At 40.8% G+C, this 16,101-nt stretch overlaps 1 protein-coding gene across 1 annotated transcript in view; it reads right to left on the bottom strand.

Annotated features, from left to right (window-relative positions):
* The window catches only part of inpp5b (inositol polyphosphate-5-phosphatase B), a 172,061-nt gene extending 158,326 nt beyond the window's left edge, over nucleotides 1–13,735 (bottom strand). The window contains exons 1-3 of the mRNA XM_048558256.2: nucleotides 13,084–13,735; nucleotides 8,814–8,893; nucleotides 6,916–7,013 (exon numbers count right to left, since the gene is read on the bottom strand). Coding sequence (XP_048414213.1) covers nucleotides 6,916–7,013; nucleotides 8,814–8,893; nucleotides 13,084–13,140 — 235 coding nt within the window. The 5' untranslated portion in view covers nucleotides 13,141–13,735. The remainder of the gene's footprint in view (nucleotides 1–6,915; nucleotides 7,014–8,813; nucleotides 8,894–13,083) is intronic.
* Nucleotides 13,736–16,101: the final 2,366 nt, after the last annotated feature.

The raw sequence follows: 16,101 nt of genomic DNA, 5'->3' as shown, positions 1-16,101 counted from the left end.
ACTCGACATAGACAGTTTCCCAAGGCTGGAATCGAACCCGGGTCCCTGGCGCTGTGAGGCTGCAGTGCTAACCACTGAACCACTGTGCTGCCTAACCTTTAATACCAATATGAACTGGGCAACATTCTGAAAGTGGGTTAATTTGTTCTCTCTTTATCACGTCATTGGTCTTCAAGGAATGTCTGTGTGACCTGAGGTTTCAATACGAATGAACAACTAAGAAGTAAAGGGTAACAAAAGGTTAATTGCAGAGAGGTTGGGTTTCACACCATGATCCTGTTCGGCAGTTAAGAACACACAGAATTCACAAGCGAGAAAACAAACCAGGTTCCCTCCAAATGGAATAATCTTCTGTTTGGCAGTTTTGAAAAAGATCCTTCTGTGAAGCATGTATCCGACAAAAGAGCAGAGACAACACGTGTCATACAGTTGAAAAATATAAGGAGCTAACGATAAGAAGGGTGAGGGATCGTGAACTGGACAAGATCACTGCAACTGCTTCAATGTTGTCCGGAGCCCGACAATCCATTTAAAGGGGTTTCTAGGAATTCTGTACTATCAGAATCCTCACGAACCAAGTGTAGTTGTGGATATGTATCTTGTTAGCAGTAAGTGATTTTTGTTTTGATTTTCTAATCAACCTATTCAGAGACGTCATCACACACCTCTGGAATATGCAGGACTTGAATCCGCACCTCCTGGTTCACTGGTCATTGGAAAGTGATCCAGGGCCTTCAAATGGAATATAGCTACTAGTTGTGGAACCTCAGGAGCTGAAATGATTTAATGGGAATTGACAGATCCTACAAACAGAGGCTGAATTGGAAAGACTGTGAGATTATCTATGGTGCCACATCTGTGGAAGACTTAATGTGAGTACTTGTAACTATATGAGGTACCTCTTTGTATATCTACTCTTTGAAGTGAAACTTGCCTTTTCGTTTGAATTCTCCTTCTCCTGTTAATATTTGCATTACAGTTTTCAGGTAGTTTGCTACAGTAAAAGTTTTAAAAGGTGAAGTCCTGTTCATCAGTTTTCCTTCTGTGGCTTTGTGGAGATTACTTCTTTTCTGAAATTACTGGTCTCAACTGGAACTACAAAAGCACAGGTTTTTAAAAGGGAGGCCATGCTTGACCAATGTTTGAGAAAGCTTAATAAATAAGAAATAATAAAGATTAAAGCAATAAATTGGAGATTTATGCCAAAGGTAACACTACATGAAGTAAAGCAGAATGTGACCACATGGATAAAGGTAGTTGTTGGGTATAACAAAGGGTTGAGAATGAAAAAAATGAATGATGTTCTAAACATGTTCTAATTATGCTCTTTTCTGAAGAAGGGTCAAGGCCCGAAACGACAGCCTTCCTGCTCCTCTGATGCTACTTGGCCTGCTGTGTTCATCCAGCTGTACACCTTGTTATCTCTGATGTTCTAAAGGACTGCTTTTCTTTATTGTAAAAATAAAATTATCTGGCTAGCTTGAGTAAAAAAGTGCAAAATGGAATTCAATCTGGAAACATGCAAGGGAATGCAGTTGAGGAGAGCAACAATGCAAGAGAATACATAACAAATAATGTCCAAAATCACATGACACCAGGTTATAGTCCGACAGGTTTATTTGAAAACACTAGCTTTCCGAGTATTGCTCATTTGTCAGGCGTAGCAACACTCTGAAAGCGAACGTCAGACAATAACCTGGTGTCGTGTGACTTTTGACCTTGCTCAACCCAATCCAACAGTGGCACTTCCACATCATGGTTACAACAATCGTATTCCAGAAGTATTGGGGAATAAAGGAGCCCAGGAGAACATGTGCCGGATTTTCACTGTCGAGTAATTTCCTGGCTCAGTGGACCCATCTTGGTTTAAGGTGTTCCATTATAACTAATGCTAACTGTGACAGGTGGTGTGTATGATTGAGTTAGGCCTGCCAACCTCAGAAGTAGAATCAATGTGGCCACAGAAACAAATTATTCCCAAGGCAATCTGGCTAGAGGTGTCCTGATTCACCAGGATTTCATTCCAGTTGTTTTAGAATCTGTTAGGTCCTCTAGTCTTCACTTCTCACTCATCTCCACCATGCCACCTTCAAGCCTCTCCACCTACTGACATGTCTCCTTCTAACCTCCCATCAGTCCGTTTTACTCCATATCACCTCCATTGATACTCACTCACATTCCACAATGGACACACCTCAAGAACAGTGTGATGAAGAAAAGAAACTGCTCACAATGTAATATGTCTTTCAATCCAACACAATGAGTGAGAAAATTCACCCATTAAAGACATCCATTCAAAGTTCTTGAATTTCAAGTCGTTAGTTGATTGTTAAAAACAAACTTCTACTCAGATGACACAAAGACAACCAATCCTTTACAAGACTCTTGAAACAACTGTCAATCCAAGCGTGAATGCAGAATACTCCAATGATATAACTGTACTGTCTGAAACTCATCCAAGCATTCGCAATGATGTTAATAACAGCTTTGAGGAATGCCTAACAAGAAAGTCAGTTAAAACTGCAAGAAAATACAGTTTTTATTTCATCTGCACCTGATAGCCCAGCAATCAAAGTCGTCCAGTCGAGGACTTTTTTTTATTAAAACGCTCACTGACGGAGAGTATTCATGTTTATAGGTCAATGGACTATAAACTCAGACCCTGTCAGTAATATAGATCTTATATGGCCTTTAAGAGCATTTACATCCAACCTATCAATACGTAATTTCCGTATTACAGATTAAAGGTCTTTTAAGAATCAGGAAGAGGTCTGTTTGAACTTGTCACAAAGTTAACACGGCCCTGGTGAATTCACATTTCCATTCTGAATGTGTCAGGGTCTGTTCCTTTCTCTAGGCTGGCAAAAACAGAAATGAGGCAGCAATTCCACATCTGTGTCTCACCGGACATTTTTAAAAAGTCTCGCCCTATGTTTCCAGATCCTGAAAACAGGAAGGCAGATTGTTAAAGTGGGCATAAGGCATCTGAAATTCCTTACCTTAGTGACTTAGAGTATATGGACAGGATGCTTATACCAACATGAAGTAGACCACTGCCAGAGCATTGTGTGCAGTTTTCACCACCACATTACAGCAGAACGTGATCACACCAGAGAGGGCACTGAAAACTTCTACAAGGATGTTGCCAGGAATAGATGTTTGTTCACTCTGAGGTAAAATTGGTTAGATTGGGTTTACTTTGGAACAACAGAGGCTACAGCAAAAAAATATATTATGGTCTTTAATAGAGTGTTTAAGAAACACATATTTCTGTTATCAGAGAGGTCAATAAACAGAGGAAAAGAATCTAAAGTAACCGGCAGAAGGATCACAGGGGTGTTGAGGTGTAATATTTTTACCCAGATGGGTCAGATGTCTGGAACTCAGAGACTTAAAGAACGAAAGAGCAAAGACGGTCATGTCATTTAAAAAAAATGATTTGGAAAACATAACTGAGGTGGCACAGCTAAAGGACCACAATTCAAGGGACTGAATGTGTGCTTAGAATAGGGTAGTTGTCTTCCATTGACAGATACAACAGATGAATGACCTTTTTTTGTGCCTTAAATGTTTCTACATATGTAGGAGAGGCATTATGGGCAAGTATTCTGATGGGCATGATAGGACTACTGGTATCCTGCAAAATCAGTATCAGGGCCTCAACCATTCATCTATTTGTTACTGTCTTAGATGGGAAAAAAAAAGTTACATCCCAAAATGTTCTGATGACAATGACGGTAGCATTGTAAGTGTGTAACTCGAAACACAGCAATAGTGATTGGTTAGGGGCTGGTTGCTTAGAAGGCTCGCCTGTGCTTCAGAATAATACCAACAATGTGGGTTTGAATGTTCTTTTAGCCAAGACAGACTTGGTACCTGCCACCTCACCATACCCCTGAGGATGAAAAAGAATGACGAATCAAACTAACAAAAACCACTGAGCAAAAGGCTCAGGACGATGGATGAGCAGACAATGAGCCAAGGGACTGCCTTCAGGCAATGCTTGCACACCATCTGCAAATGCATGATCATCCATTTTATACATAAGAAGATTAAAACAGGACACTTCTTAAATGGTAACAAGTTAAAAACAGTGGAGTCCAAAAAGACTTGTGAGTCTAGGATTTTTGATCATTCATATATCTGAATAGGTAAAGAAACAATTAAAATGTCAAATGGAATTTTAGCCTTTAAATCTACAGGATTGGAAAGCAAAAGAGAAAAAGCTTTACTTCCAAAGTACCACACTAGAAGTACTGTTAGCAGTTCTGGATAGCTCAAAGATATATTGGCCTTTGGAATGAGTGCAGTGTAGATTTACCAGAATGATAACTGGACTCCAAATATGAAAAATGAAAACCGATTGCACAAAGCATTTTTAAATTCCTTGGAATTCAACAGGTTCATGATTTTCTCAAGGTTTTCAATATACTATGGGAAAAGAAATGGCACAGACAGAAACTTTTCCGGCTGGTCTAGTACAAAGCCCCCTATCTAAAAATTAGAGCCAAACATTTCAGCAGTAAGACAAGAATCCACTTGTACTTCTAAAAAAATGACAGATGTTTCACTCCTGGAAGTGATAGCTGATACTAGGTCAAATATTAATTTTAAATCAGAGATTTTCATGAAGCTAAAGTACAAACAGATACAAGGAAAACATGAGTATACAGGGCTAAGTCACAAATCAGCTATGATCTCAAAGTACATGCTAATGAGAATGAATATGGCATATTGCACATCCATGACCATTACATCATTCTGACTTAATTGGATGCAGTATCACTGATTATACAGTGATGAAGGCAAACCTTTTATTTCCCTTTAATTAGCGCATTGCCAACAGAACAACCACATCAGGGTAGCAAATTAATAGTTTTTTGGCCTTAAACTTATTCTTTAATAATATAACTAATAAAAGAGTAAAAATAACTGAGATGAAAAACACAGCCATATGAAAACTACAAAAACATGAATATTACTTTAAATATAAAATCCTCTTAATCCAAAGGTTGCAAATGCGTTAGAATATCACTCAACATCAAAGACATCCCTTTTTTATTCAGTGATGGTTCCTTCAAAGTATGGAGTCATTGTTATTACAGGGTAATTCTGTATTCTGATTGCAGACCTGTGTGGCTTTCAATCAAAATGACTTGATTTTGTTGGCATTGCCAGCTCTGCATCGCTTGTCTTTGTCCTTGGCTCTCTGTATATTTTTTGCTGATCAAAGAAAATGTGCCAGTATTTGGTATCAATTCCCAAGTAATATTTTTTGAGCATTTCTCTCCCAGCCTGGTAGACAAATCAAATATCCTGAGGTTTCTCTCCAAGAGATCCTTGATCCATAATCTCAGTTTACCACAGAGGCGGTGTCCAAGTTTGAGTTGTGAAAAGGAGATCACTTTTGAGATTTTATCGGTCCATATGTATGACATGTCCCAACATCTGATTTGGTTTCTGATGAGGACTGCTTCAATTCTAGACATTTCTGCTCTTTAAAATACTTGACTATTGAACACTTTGTCCTCCCATTTGATGCCCACGAAGTTCCAAGTGCATCTCATGGAGAAATTATCCATCTGTCTAGTATGCCTGGAATAAATTGTCCATGTCTCTCAGGCATATAGCATGGTAGGTATCACCGCATCTTTATACACAGCAAGTTTTGTTCAATATTTAATAACACATTTCATCCACATTCTCTTGAGTAAATATTGAGATCACTGTCAATTCTATTTAGCACTTTATACATACAGGTATTTCTGGAGCTTCTACGTGAAGTTATCTACAGCCTTCAGGGTTATGCCATTGACAGTTATTGGAGTTAGGTATAGTCAGAATTTGGTGGCAATTGGAGGAGTACCTTTGTCTTCCTTAAGATGCTGGTTAGCCCAGAGTCATCAACATAGAAAACACTGCAGCAAGGAACAGACTGAAAAGCACAAGTGGCATGACATACCTCTGTTTCATATGATCTGTTCCGGAAAACAGGCCAGTTTATTCACCACAGCCAGTTTCTCTGCCCATCATTTCATCATGTTTGCTGTATCCAATTTACAGCTCAACCAGACCATCCAAATTTGGCTAAGACATTCCACAAGGACTCTCTAATTACGAGGTCATCATGTCAACAAAAGCACAGCGGAGTACTCTCTGTTGCTCACAAAATTTCTCTTCTATTTCCCATACAGTGAAGATAATGTTGCGAGTGCTTCGCCGTTCCTTGAACCCACTTTGATTTTCTGTCATTACATGCGTGTTCTTTGGTTTTAGAAACTTTGTTCAAATCTTAACAGCAGCAAATTTTTTTTTCTGGTTGCCACACAGAGATTTTTGTCATTTGTCTCTATCCAAGTAAACAATCATGAACTTCTCAGGAATTGCTTGACGATCCCACATTTTGTGCGATGAGTGTCTGGCGGATCTTGGTGCCCAGATTTGTAAATGTCTTCTGGGATTCTATCTGCCCCTGGAGTTTTATTTGAGGGTAGGGATCTGATATTTTGTCAACTTCCATGTCCAGGGTGTTTTCCTTTCCTCAGGTTTTCACTTTTACAGTGTGCATACTACTAAAGTCCAGATTATCTTACTCTTGTGATGGATAAAGTGCACAAGAGGCTGGTAATTTAAACAAAACATTTGCCAAGTGCTGCAAGTAAGTATTTTTGTATTAGGTTTATTGATGTTTTAATTTGTTTAAATACTGGCTGCATTGAAACCAAGTGTCAAAGCAGCTGAAGCAGTGACCAAGTTAATTTCCTATGAGGCAAATTCAGAGCACTGACTTGACCACTTCAAGAAAGCTTCTAAAAAGAGAAAAATATTTATCCTCATGAGGATCACAACATTGGGCCACTTTCATACGTTATCTCTAGCATCATATCTAGAATCACAACAGCTACAAGTCAATACCTTCTTCAATGACTAAATCTTCCGACACAGGCACTATTTCTTGCAATGAAACGTCCTCTGGGAGAATCGCCATTCTTCTGTGAGCGTACATAAAAATCCTAAAGTGAAAAACATATTTAAAACATGAAACAGCTTGTTCAAAAAAAACCGAGACAGTAAAGGGGCAGAACAGTTTTAAAGTGCATTACCAGGATGTGGGCATCATTTACAAGTTTGCCGTTTAGTGCCCATCCTAAGCCACTTGCCTTAGAGTCATAGAATCATAGATCAGGGAAACAGCCCGTTTGGGACAAATTGTCCACGTTGACCAAGTTTCCCAAGCTAAACTCGTCACTTTTGTTTGCGTTTGGCCCACATCCCTCTAAACCAATCCTATTCAGTCCAAATGTCTTTTACATGTTCTAACTGTACCAGCATCTACCACTTTCTCTCACAGTTTATTCTATATAGAAACCACCCTCTGTATGAAAACATTGCCCATCAAGTCCCTTTTAAGTCTTTCCCCTCTCACCTTAAAAATTTGCCCCATAGTTTTGAATTCCTCCACCTTGGGGATAAGGCTTTTCACTTAATTTATGCTCCACATGATTTTATAAGCCTCTGTAAGGTCATCCCTCAGCCTCCTACACTCCAGTGAAAAAATTCCCAGCCTATCCAGCCTCTCCTTATAACTCAAACTCTCCAGTCCTGGCCACATCCTGGTAAATCTTTTCTGAACCCTCACCAATTTAATAACATCCTTCCTAAGGCAGGGCCACCAGAACTGTACACAGTACTCCAAAACTAGACTCACCAACGTCCTGTACAACATCAAACATGATGTCCCAATTCCTATACTCAGTGCTCTGAACAATGTAACCAAGTGTGCTAAACAGCTTGTTAACCACCCTGTCTACCTGCAATGCTACTTTCAAAGAACTATGCACCTGAACTATGCATATGGATGGTGACGGGTTAGCGTAGGGGGAGGATCTTAGATTAGTTCACAGGTCGGCGCAACATCGAGGGTCGAAGGGCCTGTTCTGTGCTGAACTGTTCTATGTCCGATGTACCGCTAGGTCTCTCTGTTCAACAACACTAGCCAGGGCCTTATCATTGACGAGACAAGTCCTGCCCTTGTTCCCTTCACCAAAATGTAATACCTCATATTTATCAAAATTAAACTCCATCTGCAACTTCTCAACACATTGGCCCAACTGATCAAGATGCTTTAGTGAGTCGGAACTGTTTTCAGTCGTTTGATACAACAGAGTAGCTTGGTAAGCCTTTTTAGAAGGCAGTGAAGAGTCAACAACATCGATACATGACTGGATCAAGCATAATCTAGATCAGGTGAGGCCAAGCAGGATTTCTTCCACAAAGGACATTAGTTGGGTTTCAATGACAATTGGCAGCTTTTTGGTCACTTTTATTTAAGTCCAGCTTTTTAAAAGTGTAGGATCTTTATTATCAATCGAATTCAAATACTTCAACTGCCACAATGAAATTTGGATGTGTGCACTCTGGATTAATCTGCGGTAATTTGCTCCTACTCTAGACAAATTGTCTGGAATACTTATTTAAATCATAAACATTAGTCTAATTAGAATAACACTTCCTGAGATCAATCTTAGTTCAAACAATCGAAAATCAGTCACACCTCCCCGCAATAAATTGTCAGTTTGCTGGTGATGGAAACAGTTTGTAGGTAAAACGTATAATTAAAGCATCTTGTAATCTCATTGCAGAAGGTTAAAAACATCTTCTTGGTAACAGGGAAGCCATCAAACACTTGGGACATTATTTCAAATCAGCAAAGAACCTCTCCTATTCGAAGTCCAGGCATGTTTTAAAAAAAAACAATTTAAAATATATTTATTTGGTAAAAGTTTACTTTTTGATGGCAAAAAGAAACTCACGCATATTCACCACTGCACTCCACAAGTCCGATAATACGGCTTTCATTCGATTCTCCATGTTGTATCGTGCCTTGTACCGCATACAAAAAAAATTAAGGAACAAACTGAACTAGAATCCATAGAATCCCCGATAGGGTGGAAGGAAGCCATTCGGTCCAAAAAGTCCACACCAACTCTCTGAAGAGCATCCCACCCAGACTCACCACCCTACCCTATCCCTGAAATTCTGCATTTCCCATGCCCAATCCACCTAACCTGCACATCTTTGGACTCTGGGAGAAAACCAGAACACCCGGAAGAAACCCACGAAGACACAGCGAGAATGTGCAAACTCCTGCTACGAGTACAGTGAGTGGTATGCTTGCCAAATTAACAAAGTTCTAGCAACAATGCACCTTAAAATGTTTATAATCTGCAGGCAGAACAATGTACATGATCTTGATCCTCCCATTCCACTGCAACCTTTCCCAATATTGATGTTTAATGGACGAAACAGAATAGGGCAAGAAATATCCATATTCTTTAGCATGGCAAATTTGAGTTTATTGATACAAGTGGACTGCCTTACTTGAAGTCAGAATTAAATAAGAATTCCAATGCAAGTACCTGGAGTCATTTACTTGACTGTCATTTAACCACCACAGGGAGGGAAAGAAAAAAATACATATCCTGCGGTGAAGCTAAAAATGACTATCATAGATCACATATGTTACTGTACTGCATGCAAATAGAACGCTGCCTCTGGAGACAACGCTGTAACATGGATACTATTAGTCGATGTTCTATCAGAAATATAGAGGCTTGGGCCTCAACTATTAATGACTTAGATTGAGAGGGGTGAGAATAACATAGTCATGTGTGCTGACACTACAAAGCTAAGTGGAAAAATGAGCAAGTACAAAGAGCCTGCAGAGGCAGATTGGCTGAGTGCACAAGAACATGGCAGATGGCATACCATATGGTGATACATAAAGTTAATCACTTTGGTGAGAAGAGTAAAAAAAAAACTGAAATTTTTTTGATTAGTGAGGGAGTGGCAAATGTTTACATTCAGGGCACACCACAGAGTCCCAGTACATAACTCTCAGAAGGCAGACATTTAGGAAGTGTGCATCTACATACTTTCTTAAATATTTTGAGGGTTCAGTCTTTATCACCTTTGCAGGCTGCAAGCTCCATATTCCCACCACCTTCTGGGTGAAAAAGCTGTTTCCAATATCCCTTCTAAACCTTCTCCCCAGTGCCTTAAATCTACGTTCAGTAATCATTGATCCCTCCACTAAAAGGAAAAGTTCATTCACGTTTATCCTGTCTATGCCCCTCATAATTTTATACATCTCAGATCATACCCCCACTCCATCCTGTTGCATCCTCTGCTCCAAGCAAAAAAAAGTCTATCCAATCTCTCTTCATAACTATATCGTCCCAACCTAGGCAATATCCTGGCAAATCTCATCTGCACTCTCTCCAATATTATCACATCGGTCCTATAATAAGGATTCCATAATAGCGCACAATATTTCAGCCATGGCCTAACCAACTTTTTATACAGTTCTAGCATAATCTCCCTGCTCATAAACTCCATGCTTCAGCTAATAAAGGCACGAATTCTAAATGCCCCCTTAAGCACTCAATCTACCTATCCTGCTACCTTAATGGACCGGTAGACATGCACACCAAGATCTCTCTGACCCTCAATGCTTCCCAGGATTCTCCCATTCATTGTACATTCCCTTGTCTTGGTTGTACTGTCTCTATACTCCTTCACACCCTGCAGGATACCACCTTTATTTTATACTGTACCTCCATGTTGTTTCCACCTGAATATATCATCTTACATTTTTCTTCATTGAACTTAATTTGCCTACCATCTGCCTAACTCTATTAACTTATCATTTTTATTGCACTAATCCTCCTCATAGTTTACAATGCTTCCAAGTTTTGTATAATCCGCAAACTTAGAAAATATCCCCTGCACAAAACAATCTATATCATTAATCTATATTAGGAAAGACAAGTACCAAAACCCAAACCCAAAACCAAAACCAAACCTTGGAGAACTTCACTACATGTCTTTCATCAACCCAAAAAATATCCACTAATTCTTTGTTGCTTATTCCTCAACCATTTTTTTTAATCCATGTTGCTACTGACCCATTTACTCCATGTGCTATAACTTTTCTCATAAGTCTGTGGCATGGCATTATATCAAATGTCTTTTGGAAGTCCATATATATCACATCAAAACAACTCAAAAACCCTCATTAATAAGCTATGTCAAGTTAGTTAAACACAATATACCTTTAAGAATTCCATGCTGGCTCTCCTTAGCAAAACTATATTTTTCCATGAGATGATTATTTCTATCTCAAATAATTGTTTCAAGAAGTGACCCCAACACTGAAGTTAAACTGACTAGTCTCTAAAAAGAACTAATATTTGCGATTCGCTAGTCATCTGGCACTACCCCTAAGGGCAGGGAGGATTGAAAGATACTTGCCAGTTTTTGACAATTTCCACTCTCACTTCCTTTGATATCCTTGGATTCATTTCAACTGGTGCATTATCAATTTTAAGCAAAACAGACTAACCAACCTCTTCTCCTTATCAATTTAAAACTCCTTAAGGAACTGAGTTTCCTCATCCATCACCAGCGTTTCAACTTCTTTCACAAAGGAAAATGCCGAGTATTCTTTTCACACCTGAGCCAGCATGTAAATCTAATTTTTAGTCTATAATCCTCCTTTTATCATCCTTTTTCTATTTATGTGCCAACAGGCTTTGGGATTTCCCCTCAGTTTAGCTGCTAGTTTTTTTTTCATAATTCCTTTCTGTTATTCTTACTTGCTTTATCATGTCCCTTTTGAACCTTTTGCATTCGGCTTCGCTTTCAAATGTATTTTTAGCCTGACATTTGTCTTAATTCACTTATTCTTTTTTATCTTAACTTCTAACTCCTTTATTATCCAGGGACCTCTGGATGTGTTTGCCCTCCAGGGCATTATGAGGCTACACCTGAAGTTCTACTTGAAGTTTTCTAACCAAACGAAGGTCATCACCCTAAAGGTTGTGTAATGAAGGCTGACTGGACCAGTTCTGAGGATGAAGGAATATTCCTCGGGAAAAGATTGAGTGTATCAGATTTATGATAGCTAGATTTTGGAAAAATGAGAGTTGACTTGCAGCACATAAAACTCTAAAGGTTTGATAGGGTGGATATTTAAGAATGTTTCCCCGACCAGGGAATCTGCAACACAAGATTACAGACTCAGGCTATGAAGTTGACCGTCTCGGACTGAGGAGACTCAGGCTATGAAGTTGACCGTCTCGGACTGAGGAGAAGTTTGTTGAGATTGGTTGGCTTGCCAAGCTGGTTTGTTGTTTTGCCACAACTCGAGCTATAGATCTACTCCAAAACCTTAGTGAGGAGAAACTTGTTCACTAAAACATTCTTGGGAATTCTCTACAGCAGAGATATGGATGCTCAGTTATTGGATGGCTAATTATACAGAATTAAGGTAGTTAGATTTTGGGGTATTAAGGCATGTGGCAATAGTATGGGAAGATGGAGCTGAGATATTTTAGCCATGATCTTGTTAAATGGTGGAACAGGTTCAGAGAGACAAGTTGCCTCATCAAATATTGCATCCACTTGTCCTCTGAATCCAAGCTAGATCAAGAAGCAATGGAGGGAGCTCCTTGAGAGATTAAATCAATGAGGAAATGGTATGTGAAACATCTAAAGGCAATATACCCTTTACAATTTATTTACACTAAGATTTCACCTTTATGACTTGGGTTAGTGTAACAATTATTAGCTTAGGTCTAGCACTTCTCGGAAGGTTAGGCCAAGTTGTGCCCGGTCTGACAACTTCATTGCACCACTACTCACAAACCTCTGAAGAGGATTTGCAACTGCACATAGTGATTCACTGGAAGAATGCATCCCAGCACCATCTAACAACGTTCTGAAGAAGGGTCCTGATTTCTCTCTACAGATGCTACCAAACGTGCTGAGATTTTCATACCAGCTAACAACACTCAAACAAAGGCGTCCCAACCCACAAATGAAAGCTCAGGAACCCAACGTCAGAGACATCTCCCAACATACTGGGACCCTGCTGGACTCTGTCCCTCAGTTTAAGGGAGGCCCTGGAGAGTGTCGAGCCCATTCTCTTCCCCCACGACCACGTATTCAATCCCCGTTCCAGCTATCACTCGAGGTCGAGGTTTCCGTCGGTCGAAGGCCCGGAAAAGTCCTCAAGGATACTGTCCGGCAGAAGTGCCCTGGGGCCAGAGTCTCCTGCAGTACACCCGACTGGTCCATGGCAACCGAGGAGAGAGACAGAGAGGCTCCTGCTCCTCCCTGGCAACCGCCGGCTCCCTGGTAACGGCTCGTGCCCCGGGCTCCTGCCGACGCTGCTGCAGGGCGGCGGTCGTGCAATCTCACCCACTTGGACGGGTGCAAGGTTCCCGCTGTTTCTCCTTCCCTTCTGCCGTTTGTTTTCCCCCGGTTGTTCCGCGACTCCCTAGTTTTGCTTTGGTTCGCAACCGCCTTCGCCAGCCCCCTCCGTTATCTCCTTAAAGTCCCTTTCGTTTTCCTGCGCTGTTTCGCTTTGTTTGCTCGGCTCACTTTGTTTTGCGATGCCCCCTTTTCTTTGCAGTTCTGTTGCAATCTTCCCCGTAGCCTCCCACTTTTTTTTCAAAAGCAACTCTTGTCATCAGACCCTGTCTCCACCCTCCCCCATTGACAATCCGGCGGACAGCTCAGGAGATTGCCACGTTTGATTTCAAATGTCAAATCTCCGATTCTGTGGCTGGAAATCAGATATGTTTTCCCGAACTCTTTGCAAATCCCAAATAACCGATCGCATTCCATTCACAATTCGCATTCGAGAACACGCTGCTGTGAAAATGTATTCGTGTTTTGCTTGCAGATGTTACGTTTTAAATTGCAGATGTTACGTTTTAAAGAGTGAGGACCAACAGGATTTCGATATGCGCATGTCTCAAAAGTGGAAAAATATTGCACCATCCTGTTCGGACGGACAAAGTCTGGAAAGAGAGCATTAACCTGTGGGTCAGAGTTTTTAAAAGGCATGATAGAGTCGGAAATGTTACTCGTGGGCACGGTTTAGTGGTTCCAAAACTTTTGAAACGATAAAGGCAACCTAAGTTGTGAGTTTACTGTTTCTGTTACCATATCACACGTGATGTGTAAAGGAGGTTTAGGTGAGATTCTAATGAAGACGAATCCGTGCAACAACTTACATTTTTACAGCACCTTTAATGTAATGAATCATAGAATGGGTACAGCATTAAGGAGACCATTCGAGCTGAGGTGTCCGTGCCAGGCCTTCAGGAATAACTCATCAAATTTCAGTTTCCTACTCTTTCCCAAAAACCCTGCAAATGTTTACTTCTTAGATAATTTTCCAATTCTCTTTTGAAAGTCACGATTGAATCTGCGTCCATAACGCTCTGGTAATGCATAAATACTCACGACATGAAAGAATTTTCCTTGCAACCCTGTCATTTTATTCGTCAACCATCTTAAACTGGTGCCCTCTGATCTTCCTGCCAATGGAAACAGCTTCTCCCTATCTACTCTGTTCAGACCCCTCAAGATTTTGAATAGCTTTGTCACACACTGGAAATGCTTCAAAATCAGAATTTGCTGGGAAAACTCAACAGGTCCAGCAGCAACTGTGGGAAGAAAGCAAAGTTAACATTTCGTGTCCAGTGACTGTTTAGAACTGTTACCAACTAGGAAGAAGAAAATCCAGAATAGAGACAACACAGTATGGAGCTAGAGGAACACAGCAGGCCAGGCAGCGTCAGAGGTGCAGAAAAGTTGACATTTCAGGTCAGGACCCTTCTTCAGAAATGGGGAGGGGGAAGGGAACTCAAATAAATAGAAAGCGGAGGGGTGGGGCTGGGAAAATCAGTGAGATGGTGATGAATTGGTCAGTGGGATGGGAGGGGCAGATAGGTGGGAGAGAAGATGGACGGGTTGAGTCAGGTCAGGGAGGCAGGGATGAGAGGGAGGCTTGGACATGGGATGAGGCCAGGGATGGGGAGATTTTAAAACTGGTAAATTCCATGTTTAGGCCTTTGGGCTGTAGGCTCTTGAGGCAGAATATGAGGTGCTGCTCCTCCAGTTTGCATATGGTGTCAATCTGGCACTGGAGGAGGACTAGGATCAATTCAGAATGGAAATGAGGAGACATTTCTTCAGCCAGAGAGTGGTGGGCCTGTGGAATTCATTGCCACAGATCGCAATGGAGGCCAGGCCGTTAAATGTCTTCAAGGCAGAGATTGATAAATTCTTGATCTCGCAAGAAATTAAGGGCTACAGGGAGAGTGCGGAGAAGTGGAGTTGAAATATCCATCAGCCATGATTAAATGGCAGAGTGGACTCGATGGGCCAAATGGCCTTACTTCCACTGCAATGTCTTATGGGCTTATAGGATGGACATGTCACCCAGGGAGTGCAAGGGGGAATTAAAATGGTTGGTGACCAGAAAGTGTTGTCATTACAGAGCGCAAATGTTCTACAAAACGGCCTCAGAGTCTATGATTGGCCTCAATGATGTCAAGGAGGCCACATCAGGAACAGTACAGCAGTAGACCAAGTTGACAGATGTGCAGGTGAACCCCTGTCTGCCCGAACCTTAACCCCCCCTCTCTATTTATTCCCCAGCTTCCTTCCCCCTTCCCATTTTTGTAAAGGGTCCCAACCCAAAACATCAACTTTCCTGCTCCGCTGATGCCGCCTGGTCTGCTGTGTTCCTCAGCTCCATATTGTGTTGTCTCTGACTCCAGCATCTGCAGTTCTTGCAATTTCCAAATCCAGAGTAGTATCAATTTGCCAAAGCTGGCTCTCTGTAGAAAAGCTGGAATTGTGCCCATGAGGTAGGTGCTGAAATCTTTAGTCACATGAATCCAGGAAAACTTGGTACCTGAAAAGGACAGCAAGCAAACTGGCCATGACCATTTGTCTAAGTAGAGCAATCTTTGAGGGAATTTTGAAGCTAGATGTTCAAAAGTGACGAATTGGAATCCTTTATACAGAAGGCAAGGATTTGGTGACGTCCAGTGTTACCGACACTCACTGAGGGAGTTGCTGAGAAATCTGTGAGATTTGCCTGTACCATACCTGCTATTGATGTGCCTTGGGTTTAACGAACCACAGTTTGCCTGTTACCCATATTTACCTGATGCTAATTCTAGAAGTTAGATTGTAAGTTTTTAAATATCTACATCAATAGATTATTTTACTGTTTTG

This window comes from Stegostoma tigrinum, chromosome 24, assembly GCF_030684315.1.
Source record: "Stegostoma tigrinum isolate sSteTig4 chromosome 24, sSteTig4.hap1, whole genome shotgun sequence".
Taxonomy (NCBI): Eukaryota; Metazoa; Chordata; class Chondrichthyes; order Orectolobiformes; family Stegostomatidae; genus Stegostoma; species Stegostoma tigrinum.
Note: the sequence above shows the minus strand (reverse complement) of the source record. Positions and strands in the feature narration are given on the sequence as shown.